Raw genomic sequence first — 16,463 nt, forward strand, 5'->3', positions numbered from 1 at the left:
ATAATATATATTATATATATATATATATATATATATATATATATATATATATATATGTGAATGTATATATATATACAATGTGAATGTATATACAGTAATCCCTCCTCCATCGCGGGGGTTGCGTTCCAGATCCACCCGCGAAATAGGAAAATCCGCGAAGTAGAAACCATATGTTAATATGGTTATTTTTAGAATGTCATGCTTGGGTCACAGATTTGCGCAGAAACACAGGAGGTTGTAGAGAGACAGGAACGTTATTCAAACACTGCAAACAAACATTTGTCTCTTTTTCAAAAGTTTAAACTGTGCTCCATGACAAGACAGATATGACATATCTGTCTCACAATTAAAAGAATGCAAACATATCTTCCTTTTCAAAGGAGTGCAAAGCAAGCAGTCAAAAAAAAAATCAATACGGCTTTTTGGCTTTTAAGTATGCGAAGCACCGCCGGTACAAAGCTGTTAAAGGCGGCAGCTCACACCCCCTCTGTCAGGAGCAGGAAGAGAGAGAGAGAGAGATAGCGAGAGACAGATAAAAAAATCAATACGTGCCCTTTGAGCTTTTAAGTATGCGAAGCTCCGTGCAGCATGTCCTTCAGGAAGCAGCTGCACACAGCCCCCCTGCTCACACCCCCCTACGTCAGCGCAAGAGAGAGAGAGAGAGAGAGAAAGTAAGCTGGATAGCTTCTCAGCCATCTGCCAATAGCGTCCCTTGTATGAAATCAACTGGGCAAACCAACTGAGGAAGCATGTACCAGAAATTAAAAGACCTATTGTCCGCAGAAACCCGCGAAGCAGCGAAAAATCCGCGATATATATTTAAATATGCTTACATATAAAATCCGCGATGGAGTGAAGCCGCGAAAGGCGAAGCGCGATATAGCGAGGGATCACTGTATATATATATATATATATATATATATATATATATATATATGTGAATGTATATATATATATATATATATATATATATATATATATATATATATATATGTGTAATATATATATATATATATATATATATGTGAATGTATATATATATATATATATATATATATATATATATATATTATATAGTAAGTATATATATATATATAATATATATATATATGTAATATATATAATATATATATATATATATATATATATATATATATGTGAATGTATATATATATATTATATATATATACAATGTATATATATGTGAATGTGTGTATATATATATAAATATATATATATATATATATATATATATATATATATATATATTTATATATATATATATATATGTAGATGTGTATATACGTATGTATATGTAGATATGTGTATATGTAGATATGTATATATATATGTATATGTATATGTATGTTTATGTGTGTGTGTGTGTATATTATATATATTTATATAAAAGACAGCAACACTCATAACAATGACAACACAATTACATTGACAATCATGTTACGTTATTTTTAAAATGTTTCCTTTTTTTTTTTTTTCATAACCTCTTTAACACACTACTTCTCCGCTGCGAAGCGCGGGTATTTTGCTATATTATATATATAAAAGACAGCAACACTCATAACAATGACAACACAATTACATTGACAATCATGTTACGTTATTTTTAAAATGTTTCCTTTTCTTTTTCATAACCTCTTTAACACACTACTTCTCCACTGCGAACCGCGGGTATTTTGCTATTTATCTATATATATATATATATAAAGGAGAGTTGGGATCCGAGAGACTGTGTTTGTGTGTTTGTGGAGGGATGGAGAGTTAAGGCGGGTGTTGGAGTCACGTGATCATCTCCCCTCCCATTCACCTCATTTCATTCACTTCATTTCGCTCCGAGCTGAGCTTCGCAGCTGGCGCGGTCTTGCTGTTCTTGATTTGCTTTTCACATGGCCAAGTATACGTTGCATGTTCAAGAGTAAGCTCAGCGCACAACTTGGTCATATTACAACCGGAGGGGCGAACTGACAACATGGTATACAAAGAGATCCTTATATAGAGATATATATATATATATGTAGATATGTAAATTTGTATATGTATATATATATATATATATGTGGATGTGTATATGTATATATATGTATATGTAGATATGTGTATATGAAGATATGTATATATATGTATATATGTTTATGTATATATATGGTTACATAACCTCTTTAACACACTACTTCTCCGCTGCAAAGCGTGGGTATTTTGCTATATGTATATATATATATATATATATATATATGTGTCTGTATGTGTATATATATATATATATATATATATATATATATATATATATATATATATATATATATATATGTGTGTATGTATGTATGTGTGTGTATGTATGTGTGTATATATGTTGATATATGTATATATATGTGGATGTCTATATATATATATATATATATATATATATATATATATATATATATATATATATATATAATATGTAGATATGTTTATATGTAGATATGTTTATATGTAGATATGTATATAAGTATATATGTTTATGTATATATATGTTTACATAACCTCTTTAACACACTACTTCTCCGCTGCGAAGTGCGGGTATTTTGCTAGTTAAACTATAACATTTAAAAAGTTTGTTTTATTTATATGTTCAACATTTCTTTCCTAACATTGTCATCCTACATTTACACATATTGTAGACACGGAACACACATGAAATGTATGTTTTCCAAATAATATATTATTTACCCTATACAATTCTAGACACCTTACTCCCAGATAAATAGACTTCATGTGCCTCTTTTGGGGATGAGATAGCTAGTTGCTTGTGCTGTTTGACACATTTGCAAAACAAAGGCGCTGACGAGGTTCAACAGAATTTAAGGTGCCCCGACATTACAAATATTTTCGTAGGCTTCAGGGATTCTGGTGTTAAGGGTTAGGCTTTCTTTCTGCCACTCACCCTGTCAAACTTGCAGCACAAAGTCTCATCTTAACAGTAGAAACCAAGATTTGCTTTTTTCGACCACTGTGCTTCAAGCTGTTCTGTTCTGACTTTGGGTCTGCCAGATCTCTTTCTGTCAGAGTTTCTTCCAGTTTCCAGTTACTTTTGGATTGTGTAGGACACCATACTCACTGACCCTTTTTTTTGGGGGGGTAATTTCTCTAAATGAAAGATGTATTCTTCTAAGAGTAATGAATCAAGGTCTCATATCATTTGTTAATTGCCATTTTCTTGTCATTATCACTGGACTTTACAACTTTCTACAGTATAATATTGACCAAGTTGTACTTCAGAGGGCATAGTAAGTCTTTCCTAAGTCTGCTGTAAGACAGTCGGAGTGTTTTAAAGTAATCAACAGAAATTGGGGCACCTCTGCAAATTGGTTGCTTCAGCTTGCAAGGCTTAATTTATTTTAATTGCTACAGAACATCTGTAGGTTGTAACCTATTAATTGTTCCCTGAAGAAGTCCCATTTTTAATATTCTAAAATTCCCTTTTTTCAGTTTTTGTTTACCTAAACTTTAAGTTAAACCTCTGGCATCTCGCTGCTTACCATTTTAGGTTATTTGTTGTATTTCATCAGATTAACTTTGAAGATAAACTGGAAAAACTGAGATGTTCTAAAACTATTGCACATTAGTGTATAATGCTGATATCATGCGATTACTTGTGAAACACTGAGAGTAGAGTCTTGATCTTGGTCTTAATTGAAAGCTTATTATGTGATACACACTAGTGAAGCACAAAAAGTTGGATAGCGGCAACTTCTGCAAAGTTATTGGCATTCATATCTTTCTTATGGCAAACTCCTCTAGAGGGTGGCATTGCAAAAATGAAAAGAATAATGACAACATCTGCTGAGTGCGAAGTGCAATGCTGTGGCTATTCATCGGAAAAAGAAGAACAGCAGCACCATCTGCTGATTATGAAGTATGGGATACAGAACACATACAGACAAATGCTTGTTAAAACTGAAATGTACTAGTGTCCTCAGACCAAAGTGATTGTTATTGCAAAATACAGTACTACACATCGTGATGGCACGATAAAGAACTCTAGTGGTGACATCTTCTGAGCGTATAGTCAAACACAGGTGGCGAAGAATTACAAACAATAAAATGAAAAGATGCTAAATTGCATAGCAAAGTGAGACATAAGTCTGCCTCTAGAGCCTTTGAGCAACTGGCTTATACTGTGACTTAACAACTTGCCAGACAGGTTTGATTATAGAGAATGCAAAGAACGACAGTGACAGAGAAATGTTTCTTGACAACTTCCATCCCTATTCAGATGTTGCTTTTATTTCTTTACATCAGTGTTTGGTTGAAAAGCAGTAGTTACAAAAGTTTGGATCAGTAATGTCCTTTCTGTGGTGTGGGATTTTTTTCTTACTAAATACGGAAGAATGTATTCCCAAAATGGAAATGTTCTTTCTCTGTTTGAGCCACTATAACTAAAGAAAGATGATATGATTCTGACAGGAACTGAAAGAAGAAACTATCTAGAGCACATAAGGAGTATCAACAGCTCTTTATCATTTGCATTGATGGGAGCCTCTGTTGATAATCCCTAAGACAGTGTGCATATGTTTTCATTTCCATTTTGTTTTAGTATTGGATGTCTGTTAGTTCCACTAGTTTCCATTAAAATCAAAATTTCATTTACACTGTCCAAACCAGATACCTAGGAGTTAAGAGTCTCAGATGTTTTTAAAGTTAGTAATTCAAAAGCTGAAAATCAGTACTGCTCAGTGCATATTTAGATTTAACAATTAAGTTGAGAATAAGTTTCAGTACTTGCATGAACACTGTGCTCCCTATTTTAATTTTTAGATACCCAAGTTGAAATTTTTTTAAAATTTAGTAATGAATTAATGTATTTTTTTCAGCTACAAGAAAACCAGGATGAAATTGAGAACATGATGAATGCAATATTCAAGGGTGTTTTTGTTCACAGATATCGGTGAGTTGTTCTGAATGCCCTTTTTTCATTGTTCATAGTTTTATAAATATACAGTAGTCATTTATTTCCATTGGCAGATTTTTTATTTAACCTCTTTTAAAGCAGTTTTCAACAGAAGTTGACATTGAGAAGTAAGAGCCTAAAGCAACTTCTAAATATAGATAAAAATCATCTCTAGTGGATTGTTTGGTTTTATGCGTAGTTTGCAGCGAAGACCAAAAAGTAAACTGAGACTCTTAACACTTCAGCCATCTGTTTGACTTACTTCATGGTATCAAACACCAGTAGTCACCCATGCTTGCTGATAAACATGCTAATTGAACATCCAACTACATACAAAATTAAGAAGTATGAGCCAGTGTATTCCATTTGTTGTAACCAACAGAAAAAAATGGTACAAGTGCAATACGTTGTAAACAGTGAGACTTACCAGTGCATGCAGGTCATTGTTATGAACTGTATATAATAGGATTCAAAATGATCATATATGAAGTTTTTGGTGCAAGAGAAGAACCAACCGGAAATGTCTGTTATGGAAAAAACTTGTCATATTTTTGGAGGTTTGGGGATGTTTAGAAAGAGAATTGGTTTGACAGTTAAATAAGTAATTTGAATAGCAGCACAGTGACACAACATTTTGTGCCACTGCCTAACAATTATTCACAATGTTCAACACTTTCTGTAGAGTTGGACTATTCTGTCTGTGTGTGTGTCAATTTTTCTCCTTTTCACCATCATGCTGCCCAACACGCTTGAAAAATCATTGTTTAAGCATTCTAATATTATTGATTTATTTTTACATTTCATTTTCATTTCTTAGGTATTTAAATAATCTGTTTCTCTAGTCTTCTTCTGTTTAAAAACACAAGATGGCAAATCCTTTTGTTACCCTACTTTTCCACCCCGTATTTTTTAATGAAACACATTCGCACATAAAAAGAAAATTCCTTGATTCCATAGTGGATTGTGTTAGATTCTAGGGACAAATATATCTTTTTTAATTGTCTCAAAAGCATGTCCAGAAAACTGATTAATGAACACGCCTTCATTTATTCTTTCTTGAGAAAAGCTATGTTAACCACGTATCCTAAAAAGTTACATTTTGCAGTTGTCAAGTTTATGTACGTTGCTAGTCACATTACTTGCCATTTGCTCGTACTTCAAACTAACAAACAAATGAAATGGAAGTGTTTCGTTAAATGGTGATTTTTGTTATCAATAATAACAATTTACATGTTCCTTTGCAAAGTATGATTATTTTATTTTATATCAGATTCTCTGATTTTAGGCTCTTATTGTTCACTATAGGAAGGAACATAGGTCTCTGTTTTCTCTTATCGCTGGATCCCCCACTTTGGATTCTAGCTTCATGTGTATATATCTGCCCATTTTTTAATATCCAATTTAAGAAATTTGGGTTTTCTGGAATTACTGCGTATTATCGCAATTTTCCCCTTTTAAGTTTGATGTGGACAATAGTTGTAGGAGATAATTGTTGAAATAATGACTGATTCATTCTTTGAATATAAATAACTGTTTTCTAATATTGGTTGAAAGCCACAAAATATCAACAGCAATTTATTTTTGCCTATGTCACCACTACAGTGATGCAATTGCTGAAATTCGAGCAATTTGTATTGAAGAGATTGGCGTATGGATGAAAATGTACAGCGATGCGTTTCTCAATGACAGTTACTTGAAATATGTTGGGTGGACAATGCATGACAAGGTAACTCAAGAAATTAAACATTTTATGTGTTTTACTTTTTTTTTTAAGATTTATTTTAAATCTTTTATAAATTTAAACTATAGTTTGCAGATTCTGTGTTTTTTTTTAAAAAAATTACTTATTTGAAAAATAGTTACATATTCAGACCAGACGCCAATAAGCCCACACTATTCCATCACTTAGTCTTAGATATTCGATTTTTTCAAGCAGAATTTATACATTGTTGAGTGATGCACACACCAGAATCAACTGATTTTAATTATACTATATCCTCAATATATATATTATACTGTATGAGCAGTGTCCAAATTGGCCAATATCAAAAAATTATTTTTTTAGTGCCTGCTTTTCTATGCATTTATAGTAATTAAGTTGTAGTGAGCCTCGAGTGGTTTTCGGCAGAAAAGCAGTCAGTCAGTTACTGAATTTAGCAGAAAGAAGATCAAAATGTTGGCATTCGCATTAAAGTGAGTAGAGTAATAAAATTGAGAACCAGAAATCTGAGGAGTCATTCTGTGAGCAGAGAGAAATGGACAGGCGAACATGTTTTTCAACTGGACTTTATAATAGAGAAAAGGGAGCTGACATAGACAAAATGTCTTTGGTATAAATTTAAAAAAAATGCTACTTAAATGGGTTAGGACCTTTTCATTTTCTAATTGAATTATAAAGGAATTAAAGAGGTGATCCTTGTATGAGTGCTGAAAGTGAACAAGAGTCTGTTTAGTACAGCAGCTAACATTTTTAATTGGAAAGTGGAACATTCTCTCCTGATCTATGCTGGAGCGAGCTTTAGAAATCTTAACAGATTGTTGCCACAGCCATTAAAAAAGATCACTGTTCAACATGTATACAGTATATTATTTTTTTAGTTGTATATTTCAAACTAATATAATTAGCATTATAGAAAAATGCTGCATATCCAGTTAGTTTCTGACAGATCTATCCATTCATATTTTAAGTTGGTGGTATTATTAGCTATTATCTAGATATTTAGTCTTAGAGATTTACAAATGGAACTACCCATCCATCCATCCATTTTTTTAATCTCCCTTCATTCTTTCAGGGTCACAGGGAACCTATGCATGACAGTTAAACATTTTTACTAGTAATCTTGCTTATTTCATTCAGCATTACAGGAAGTTTTGTTTAGCAGCATTGTACACAGTTATTAAACTGCACTGTATATAGTACCTTTTGTATCTGTCTAATAATCACGGTTCTAAATAGTGACAACATGTTGATTAGTACATGCAAATGAGAATTTTATCATACTCTGTGTAGGTGTCCCAATACACTTGTTGAAAAATATGGAGATGCTTGTATTGATAAAGAATTTCCCCTTTCTGCTTAGTAAATAATACGCTTGGCAGCTTAATAGCCAAATTAGACTTGTATAAACTTTTTAAGCTTATCTTTGTATCTTCCTGAATATTTTATTATGTTAGAGTTATGGCTTGTATTTAAGATGAGCATTTCCTTTTGTGCCATAAGTTATAGGTATTATTGTTAAGCGTCTTGTGCAAATGTTTTATTAGTTAAGAAAGTGTTAACACTTTAGTTTAGGAACTGCAAAAATGCATTTATTACTCATTTACTCTTATGTATCAAGACCTTAACAAAGGCCTATTTTGGTCTTCATAACACTTCTGTAAATAAGTTAATTATATCTGTGCAGTGTAGCATATTGACATGATAGTAAAGATACTTGTTAATTTGAAGGATTCACAGATCTTAGACTAAATATATAATATCAAGAGAATTATGTCTCAGTAAAGCCACCTGAGACCATCCCAAAGTGAAGTTTTTTTAGTGGGTCACATTGCAGAGATAAACACTTCACTGATGCTTTGTAAGACCCAAGAAATGCATGTTAAGGTCTTGTTACTCAATGTTAAATGAGTACTTGATGTATTTTTGAAGTACCTAAAGTGTTTCCAGAAAAGTATATATTTTAAGGGGATTTTTGCTTATTTTAATGATTTTTTTTTGGTGGTCCGTGAACAGCAAGCATGCTGCATTTTTAATTTCTTAATATAAATGAACAGATTAACTCCTGTGGTCTACAGTATACAGATTAAAATCCAAATGATAACACTTCAACATAGAACTTGAAGCTTATACACTGCTGGTGATGCAAAAACTAATGATGTGAAATTGGTAACTGGTATAAAAAAATCGGAATCTGCCAGTTCTAATGACCTGAAATCAATGATCAGTATCAGCACTAAAAAAACCTGATCTGGGCACTCCCAGAAATTATTTCATCATTGGCAGAATATGTTAAGTTTTTAAGGAAGTTGAAATGTGTGTTTACATTTGTATGTTTTGCACTTAATTTCAATGCATTTTAAACAATGTTTAGAGCAGTGTTCACTGTTTCTAGTTTTTGTTTTCAGCAAGGTGAAGTCAGGTTAAAATGTCTGACAGCTCTTCAGGGTCTGTATCACAACAGAGAACTCAATGCCAAGCTTGAGCTTTTCACAAGTCGTTTCAAGGTTAGTATTGTTTTGATATAAATTTATGTCAGCCTAATTCATTTTGCTCTTTATATCGAATTATTTCAATATACAGTTTAGTTACAATTATTTTCACTTTAATTGCAATTGAATTACGTTAATGTATTCAAAATGTTACATACAGTATGCTTCATAGAAGACTTAAATGAAATATGAAAGCAAACCTTTTAAAGTATACAGTATATCTCTCCACTTTGAAAACAGTAATTAAGCAATGCTCATTTATGTTTTGTTAGTATAATTTAATAGGCATTTACTTCAACTGCATTATATCATTCTTAACATTCCTAGACATTTTAAGTTGTTTAATGATTTGCCTAGTCTAAATTGAAACTGCTCCTGTAGTCCATATCTAGATTAAGAGTTTTCAAAAGTTGATGAACGCTGAAATGTAAAAGTACTTTTTGTTTATTTTTTCACCTCTTCCCTTTCATTTCATACAGAAAAAAAAGTATTTTACAGGCTGTTTAACCATTTGGATTGTGTGTGAGTGGAGGGTAATGTTTCTCTCAAAGATATGCATGACATTCTGTAGTCTAGTTGTGATGAATGATGTGATGAATGATGAATTGCAGATATCACAAAACAGTATATGAAATAACCAAGGGCACAAACGCCTCCAAATTATAGTTTAGTCACTTGAGCTCTTTAACCCGCATTGTCCTGCAAGTGGGATACTGACGTTTTTCAAAGCTGTTTGTGTACATTTTGGTAGACCCACAAATCAATCAAAAGCAATCATTTTATTTATAAATACTAAAAGTTGTGTTCTTTCAAATTAATCATAAGATTCTGTGTTGTCTGTCCCTTTTCATTAGTAAAATTCTTGGATTTTCACATTTATATCCCCAGCTGAGCAGCGTGTCACAGCTGACTGAATCTGGTTTTATCAAAGATCTCACCTACATCAAGTCACATACAGTGAAAGGCCCATTACCATTGGATAGCCGAGTTCTAGACTATTCCATTGATTTTTAAGTTGCCTTTGATTGGTCAATTATACTACATGTCACAGCTTAACACAAAAGGCAAAACATAAATTGGGTGAGCGAGAGTTCAGCATTATGAACTGTTAGGAGGTTTATACAATAAACTTCCCTGAAAATGCCCCAAGGAGAACATGGAGATTGTTTGCTTTATGGGGAAAAAGACTTGAAGTTTGTACTTGGGAAATGTGTTCTTCAATAAAAGAAAACATATGGTTGAGGATGTTTTCAGCTGAGTACCAGCAATATTTCCTGGCATACTGGTTAGTACAGTTACGGTGTACCCATACTACTCGAAATTTCATGTGGGGACCCCCCTCTCTTGCACTGCAGTGGAATGTCACTGTATTATGTGCTAATTTAATTTTGTTGGGGGCCACTTTTCTTTTGATTGTGCTTATTTTGCAGTGCTTCACAGCAAACCACCCCCACAGTCACATTTGACCCCCTCTTTGAAAGAATGTCACTTCACAGAGATAACCCCCACTCTCACACTCTTTGACTGAATGTACTTGTTTTTCAGTGCTTTACAAGGTTACCCACCAACCCCTCTTCACTTGAATGTCGCTATATTGCACCGTTTGGTTTGCAAAACTTCTTTGATTGAATGCTAGCATTTCATTAAAAAAAAAAACAAAAAAAAAAACAGCTGAAAATAATTTGATAACACTTCAAGTACTCTTTCTGCAAGCCAAACATGTGCTGTTTAGGTTGATTAGACACTCTGTGTGAATTGTTTGGGTTGATGTGGGTGTATGAAAGAGACAGTAGCTCTTGGGTCCTTTCCTGCTCTGTGCCCAGTGCTGCTAGGAAAGGCAAGGCACTGGAAGAAGCTAGTATAGAAAAATGTGCATGTACATAGTTTATTTCAGATGTGAAATGCAAGAATAAAGCAATAATAACAACAAAAAATAAAATTAACACATTAAACTTCTGTGGGGCAGTTACAACAGAAGGTAGTAAAAAATGTGTGAATTAGAATACAAAAACCTCAATCTGTTGTACACAGTATAGTGTTTCTCTGTGTTTAGCTGTAAACAGAAATTGTGTCAAGGGCTGCTTGGAAAAATGGAATTTTTGGAGGATTCCAATACTTCCCTATACTTCATATACGAGAACATCAGGGAGGTCTAAAATGTTGAGATTCGTCAAAATCTCAACATCGAATCTATGGACGATTACAATACTTTCCCTATACTTCGTATATGGGAAAGTAATTCACCGACAACTCTGTTTAGTCATTTTAATGGCTTGCAGAGGGAATTTATTTTGCTGTCAAGAACACCTATCTGACGTGTAAAATGGAGAAATATACAAATTGAAATAACTGCTATTGAAATTACAAAAACTTGTACAGCTGGCTCTTTTCTAGATAGCAAAACGAAAACTGAACTTTCCTATCAGATTTTCTTGAACAGCAAGCTCACTAAATTTTATTGAAATCGGTCCACCAGGGGCCAAGTTGTTTAATGGAAACAAACAGGTAGACATAAACACGATAACAGAACGCGAGTGCACTAAAAAAAAAAAAAGGCAGCAACTAATATTACAGTTATACCTATTCTTTCCAAAGAAGTCAAAGAGCAATACCACCGTCTTTGGAAGTCAGAAAAATGAAGAACAAGCAGCCTGTTTACATCTATCCTTAACTAGACCTTTCTGATTAAATCTAGCATCACAATGTGCTTCATAAGATTAATTAAACAATAATTAAATAGCTACTGACAAGTAAGGACTGCTAGTAAAAATGGAAAGAAGTAATTCTTGTGCAGACCTATAAAACAAAACTTGAAATTTATTTAAAATTTCACAAAACATTCACATATGACTGAATGAAAGTTTTTAATATAAAAAGGAAGTGTAAAGATACAGATTGGTTGTATTTATTACACAGCTGATTGATTTGAACATAGTGTATGTACTAGTAGCCTAGGGGACTTTCTAAGAAAGACAACTATTTTAAGCTAAAAGAGGCGCTGCTCTTTTTCTAAGGCATGGGAGGTGAAGACTTAACTGTACAACTCCAGACACAGGGGCTTGAAATCTTTGACTGAACAACAAATTTCTGACAACTTTGATGGGCCAACCTGTACACTAATCATCAGCCAAAAATTTGCTCTTGTGTGCAAATAAATAAATAATAATAAAAAAAAAGGCACAGTGTCCACTCCTGCCTTTAAAATACAGCCTCAGCTCAACCAAATGGAGACTTCCTGACGTCTAGGGAGTGGTTAATAACATACTGTAGACTTGAATATCTATCTGTTAAAGAAAAATACAGTGCTGAACCTCAGTAGCAGAATCATTCAACACAAATGGGTGTGCAATTAGTACAGCCACGCTATTGGAAGGCAAGGTGTACAAGCAGGAGATGCTGAGTGTAAGAATGCTTATATTTCAGTGAAGCGTTAACTGTTCACTAATTTTCAGCAAACATTTTTTATGCTAACAAGGTAAAATCATTATAACTTCAAAGACTGCTACAGTGCAACCAAACCCTGACAAACCGAGAAAAAAAACACAAAGCACACTCTTCATACTACAGGAGTTTGTTGGCCCTGATTTAGAAGAAAATTTTAGAAGAAATCAACACCTCAATTCACTGACATAAGAAGAAATTGACAATAACAGTTATATTTTTTGTCATTGTAGCTAAAGTAAAATATGTGTACTACTGGTTGTTGATGCTAAGCTAAAAGTAATAACCTTTATCTTTTATATGTTTCTTACTCCAAGTTTAAAATGAATGCTAATCCTGTGAGAACATAAGCTTCTTCATTTAATTTGCAGCTGCCTCCATCTAGGAACAGACTTCAGATTTGCCCATGATGTCAAATACAAATCTATTCACAGGTGTTAAGCTGAGAGAAAGAATGCAGCTATGAGAAACTTGCAAACAGGGACAAATTTACTAATTTACCCATCTAACAGACCTGTTACAAAACCAATTTAAAGCTGGCACTGAATGAATAATGTATCCTTGAGCAATTTTTTTTTAAACACAAGAATTAAAAGGGGAAATATTCCATTTTTTGCACCCTCTTTATGGGGAAAAAAAAAAAGAAAAAGAAATCCAGTACAGCCTAGATGAATGTTCTTTGGCTTTTGTTTATTGCCCTGCATCTGTATACCAACGTGTAAATATATATATTTATATATATATATATATATATATATATATATATATATATATATATATATATATATACACACATATACATATATATATATATACACACATATACATATATATATATATACACATATACATATATATATATATATATATATATATATATATATATATATATATATATATATATATATATATATACACATATACATATATATATATATGTATGTATGTGTGTATGTATATCAGGGCTCCAGACAGAAAAAAAAAAAGTTTGGGAGCCATTGGCTCCTAAACCCAAAATATTTAGCTGCCAAATGCTTTTTTTGGGAGCCATGCCAAATATTAAATGTGAAATAAACAAATAATATTTACTTGTATTGTTTGTTTCTTCGGTTTACCTCACACTGCCTTTCCTTTCTCCTATCTGAGCTGATTTGACCTGCCTACTAGTGTCCTCTGCAAGGTCTTATAGATAATAATAACAGAAGAATAAATGACACATAAATGTGAACAGTGCAAATGTTTACTAATAAGCAATACTTCAAGTCCAGAGTCTTATACACAACATGTGTAAGGAACACTACAAATACAAACACTGAAAATGTCTTACACATAATAACACAAGAATTAACACAATAACAAACATTATAAACAATCATTTCTGAAATAAGCATTTCGCAATGAGTGTACAAATATAAAGAAATTAATTAGTCTTCAAGTTCACTGTCACTAACCATTACAATGTCAGCATCATTAGGCCAGCCAGTATACTTTGGTCTGCGCTTTTTTTGCTGGCTGTAGGGCCCTCTGTACTGATCCTTACCAAGTCTTCCAGTGTTTCTACATTTAGGGAGTTGCGCACTTTTAATTTTATTCTGTTTTGTGCTGAAAATCCTCACTCGCACTGAGCTGCAGATATCGGAAGCACCAGCATTATTTCGACTAAGTGAAGCAGATTTTTAAAATCTGTACAGAACGGCTCCTTGCTCAGCATCACTGTCCATAGGTCACCATAAGTCTTATCCATAAACTGACCCTTCACTAATATTTTCAACATTAGCCATTCCTTCTGCACAGCTGTGACATCACAGCCATTGTTTGATAAGAGCTCCCTGTACCATTTAACAAGTGTGTCTATCTCACACTTGCCATAGCTATCAATGTCCTCTGGCCATGCATCATGACAATGACTTGATGATTTCTGATCCCTTTGAATGTCCGTGCTGTGTAACACTTGACATCATGTTTGCAAACCTGATCTCCAATTCTTTAACAGTAATGTCAACTGTTTTTTCAATTGCGGCCTTTAGGTCACTTCTGAGTAGGGATGGGAATTGATAAGATTTTCACGATTCCGATTCCATTTTCGATTCTGTTTAACAATTCGATTCTTTATCGATTCTCCTATCGATTCTTATTTTTAAAAAAGGAGAACACACAGGTCGATTAGCTTAGAACTTTGTTTTATATCTTATCTTTGAACAAGACAGAAATTTAGGAGTAGCATGACCTTACAAACCTAACAGTGAGATCTTAAGAGATTCACAGCCTACGGCTCCTCGATGGGGTGCCACGGGGTCCCCAGAAAAAAATTTGTAAATGTAAAATAATAATAAAATAAATAATCTTCTGTAGCAACAACAAAGTATAACATAAATAATTCTGTGGCAATTACACAAGAATGTCCAGTAACATTTACACTCTCCTTTTTAAAAGTATATATGAGCTGAGCACTCAAAAATAAAACTACATCAGCCAGCAACAAATACAATCAACTCAAGTCCAATGGAACTGTGCACTGTGCAATTCTGCAACCATCAACTATGGAGAATTAACAATTCTTTTGCAGAAATATAAGCATTTCTGCTTTTTCAGGAAGGAATTTTTACTTTTCCCCGCCTTTGTGAAAGGAGAAGCTACCGGTAGACTGCAGCGAGAACTGCCAGCATCTAAGCCAGCCAGACTCTGTCTGTCTCTCTCGTCATGGTCATCTAAATGCAATGCACAGTAATAGCAGATTTTGCAATAAGGCAAATCGCGCTAACATAATATGCAATGTTAGTTGATTAGTTACCTGCCGTATTAACGGGAGAGGACGTGCAAACGTTACCGCTGCTGCTGGGTTGAGATTCACTAGTCTGGAGCGGATCAAAAACACGACATTCATTTAAGGTTATCGCGTGAGCAAATGCTTTTGCATATTCGTAGTGTTTCTTCCCTTTGATGAAATATCTACTTTGCAAGTATTGCAAGTTGCCCTGTTGTCATCCTTTCTCGTAAAGTATAACCAAACTTTTGAGTGTTTGTGCCGCTTAGGCGCCATGTTTCCTGCTGGGTAAATGACGCTACGCAACGTGGTGACGTCATTCGAGGCGACTGGAATTGATAGAGGAATCGTTTGCAAAAATGGCAAACAATTCCATGGAATTGAAACAGTGGGAACCGGTTCTCAACAAGAACCGGTTTTCAATTCCCATCCCTACTTCTGAATGTGGCCTGATTTTGGGGGCCTCTCAATTTAACATTTTGGAAGGTTATGACTGTGTGGCTACTTGCAGCCCTCTCACTCCTGCTTGTTGATGGCCCTTCCTGTTGCACTGAACCTTCAGGCTAAGAACCTATGTGCTGTAAGAATTCCTGCAGCTTCCCTTCTCTCAAAGCATTTTCCTTCAATCATTTGTTACCACACAGCCCACAATTGCAGCAACTGCCTGAGGAAGTATAAGATAATTTTTTTGAAGTGTAAGGCTCAGCTTTGAGACCTCTGAAAAAAGGTCATGTAAAAAGTAACAAAAGGCAACGAAAGACAGGCTTTCCATTTGCTGAACAATGTGTTCGGCTCTTCCCTTTATGTCTATGTTTTTGAACATGACTGCAAGGTGCTCCATATGATGATGCACAGCAGTGTACTGCCCCTGACCTGTTGCATAGTTTGAATGGAGAAAAACTGAGAGTGCCCGATAAATGTGTGGCAACCAGCACTGAGTTTTTACTGCTGATGGGTTTCGTACTGTGCATCCTAACTCTGCTCCTATAGCCTTCAGCTCCCGCTTGCTTTTGGGACTGAAATGATACGTTTTCCACACTAGTTGTAGAAGGTCATAAACTTTTTCAATCATTGTTACTGACCTTTGTGTGTTTAGCATTG

The 16,463-nt window shown here is 33.9% G+C and overlaps 1 protein-coding gene across 1 annotated transcript in view; it reads left to right on the forward strand.

The window, feature by feature from the left end:
- Window positions 1-16,463, forward strand: part of stag2b (stromal antigen 2b) — a 248,895-nt gene that overhangs the window by 175,120 nt on the left and 57,312 nt on the right. The window contains 3 exon segments of the mRNA XM_051934406.1: window positions 4,872-4,945; window positions 6,551-6,674; window positions 9,074-9,172. Of these exon segments, the coding sequence (XP_051790366.1) occupies window positions 4,872-4,945; window positions 6,551-6,674; window positions 9,074-9,172 (297 nt within the window).

Source organism: Erpetoichthys calabaricus, chromosome 12, assembly GCF_900747795.2.
Source record: "Erpetoichthys calabaricus chromosome 12, fErpCal1.3, whole genome shotgun sequence".
NCBI lineage: Eukaryota > Metazoa > Chordata > Cladistia > Polypteriformes > Polypteridae > Erpetoichthys > Erpetoichthys calabaricus.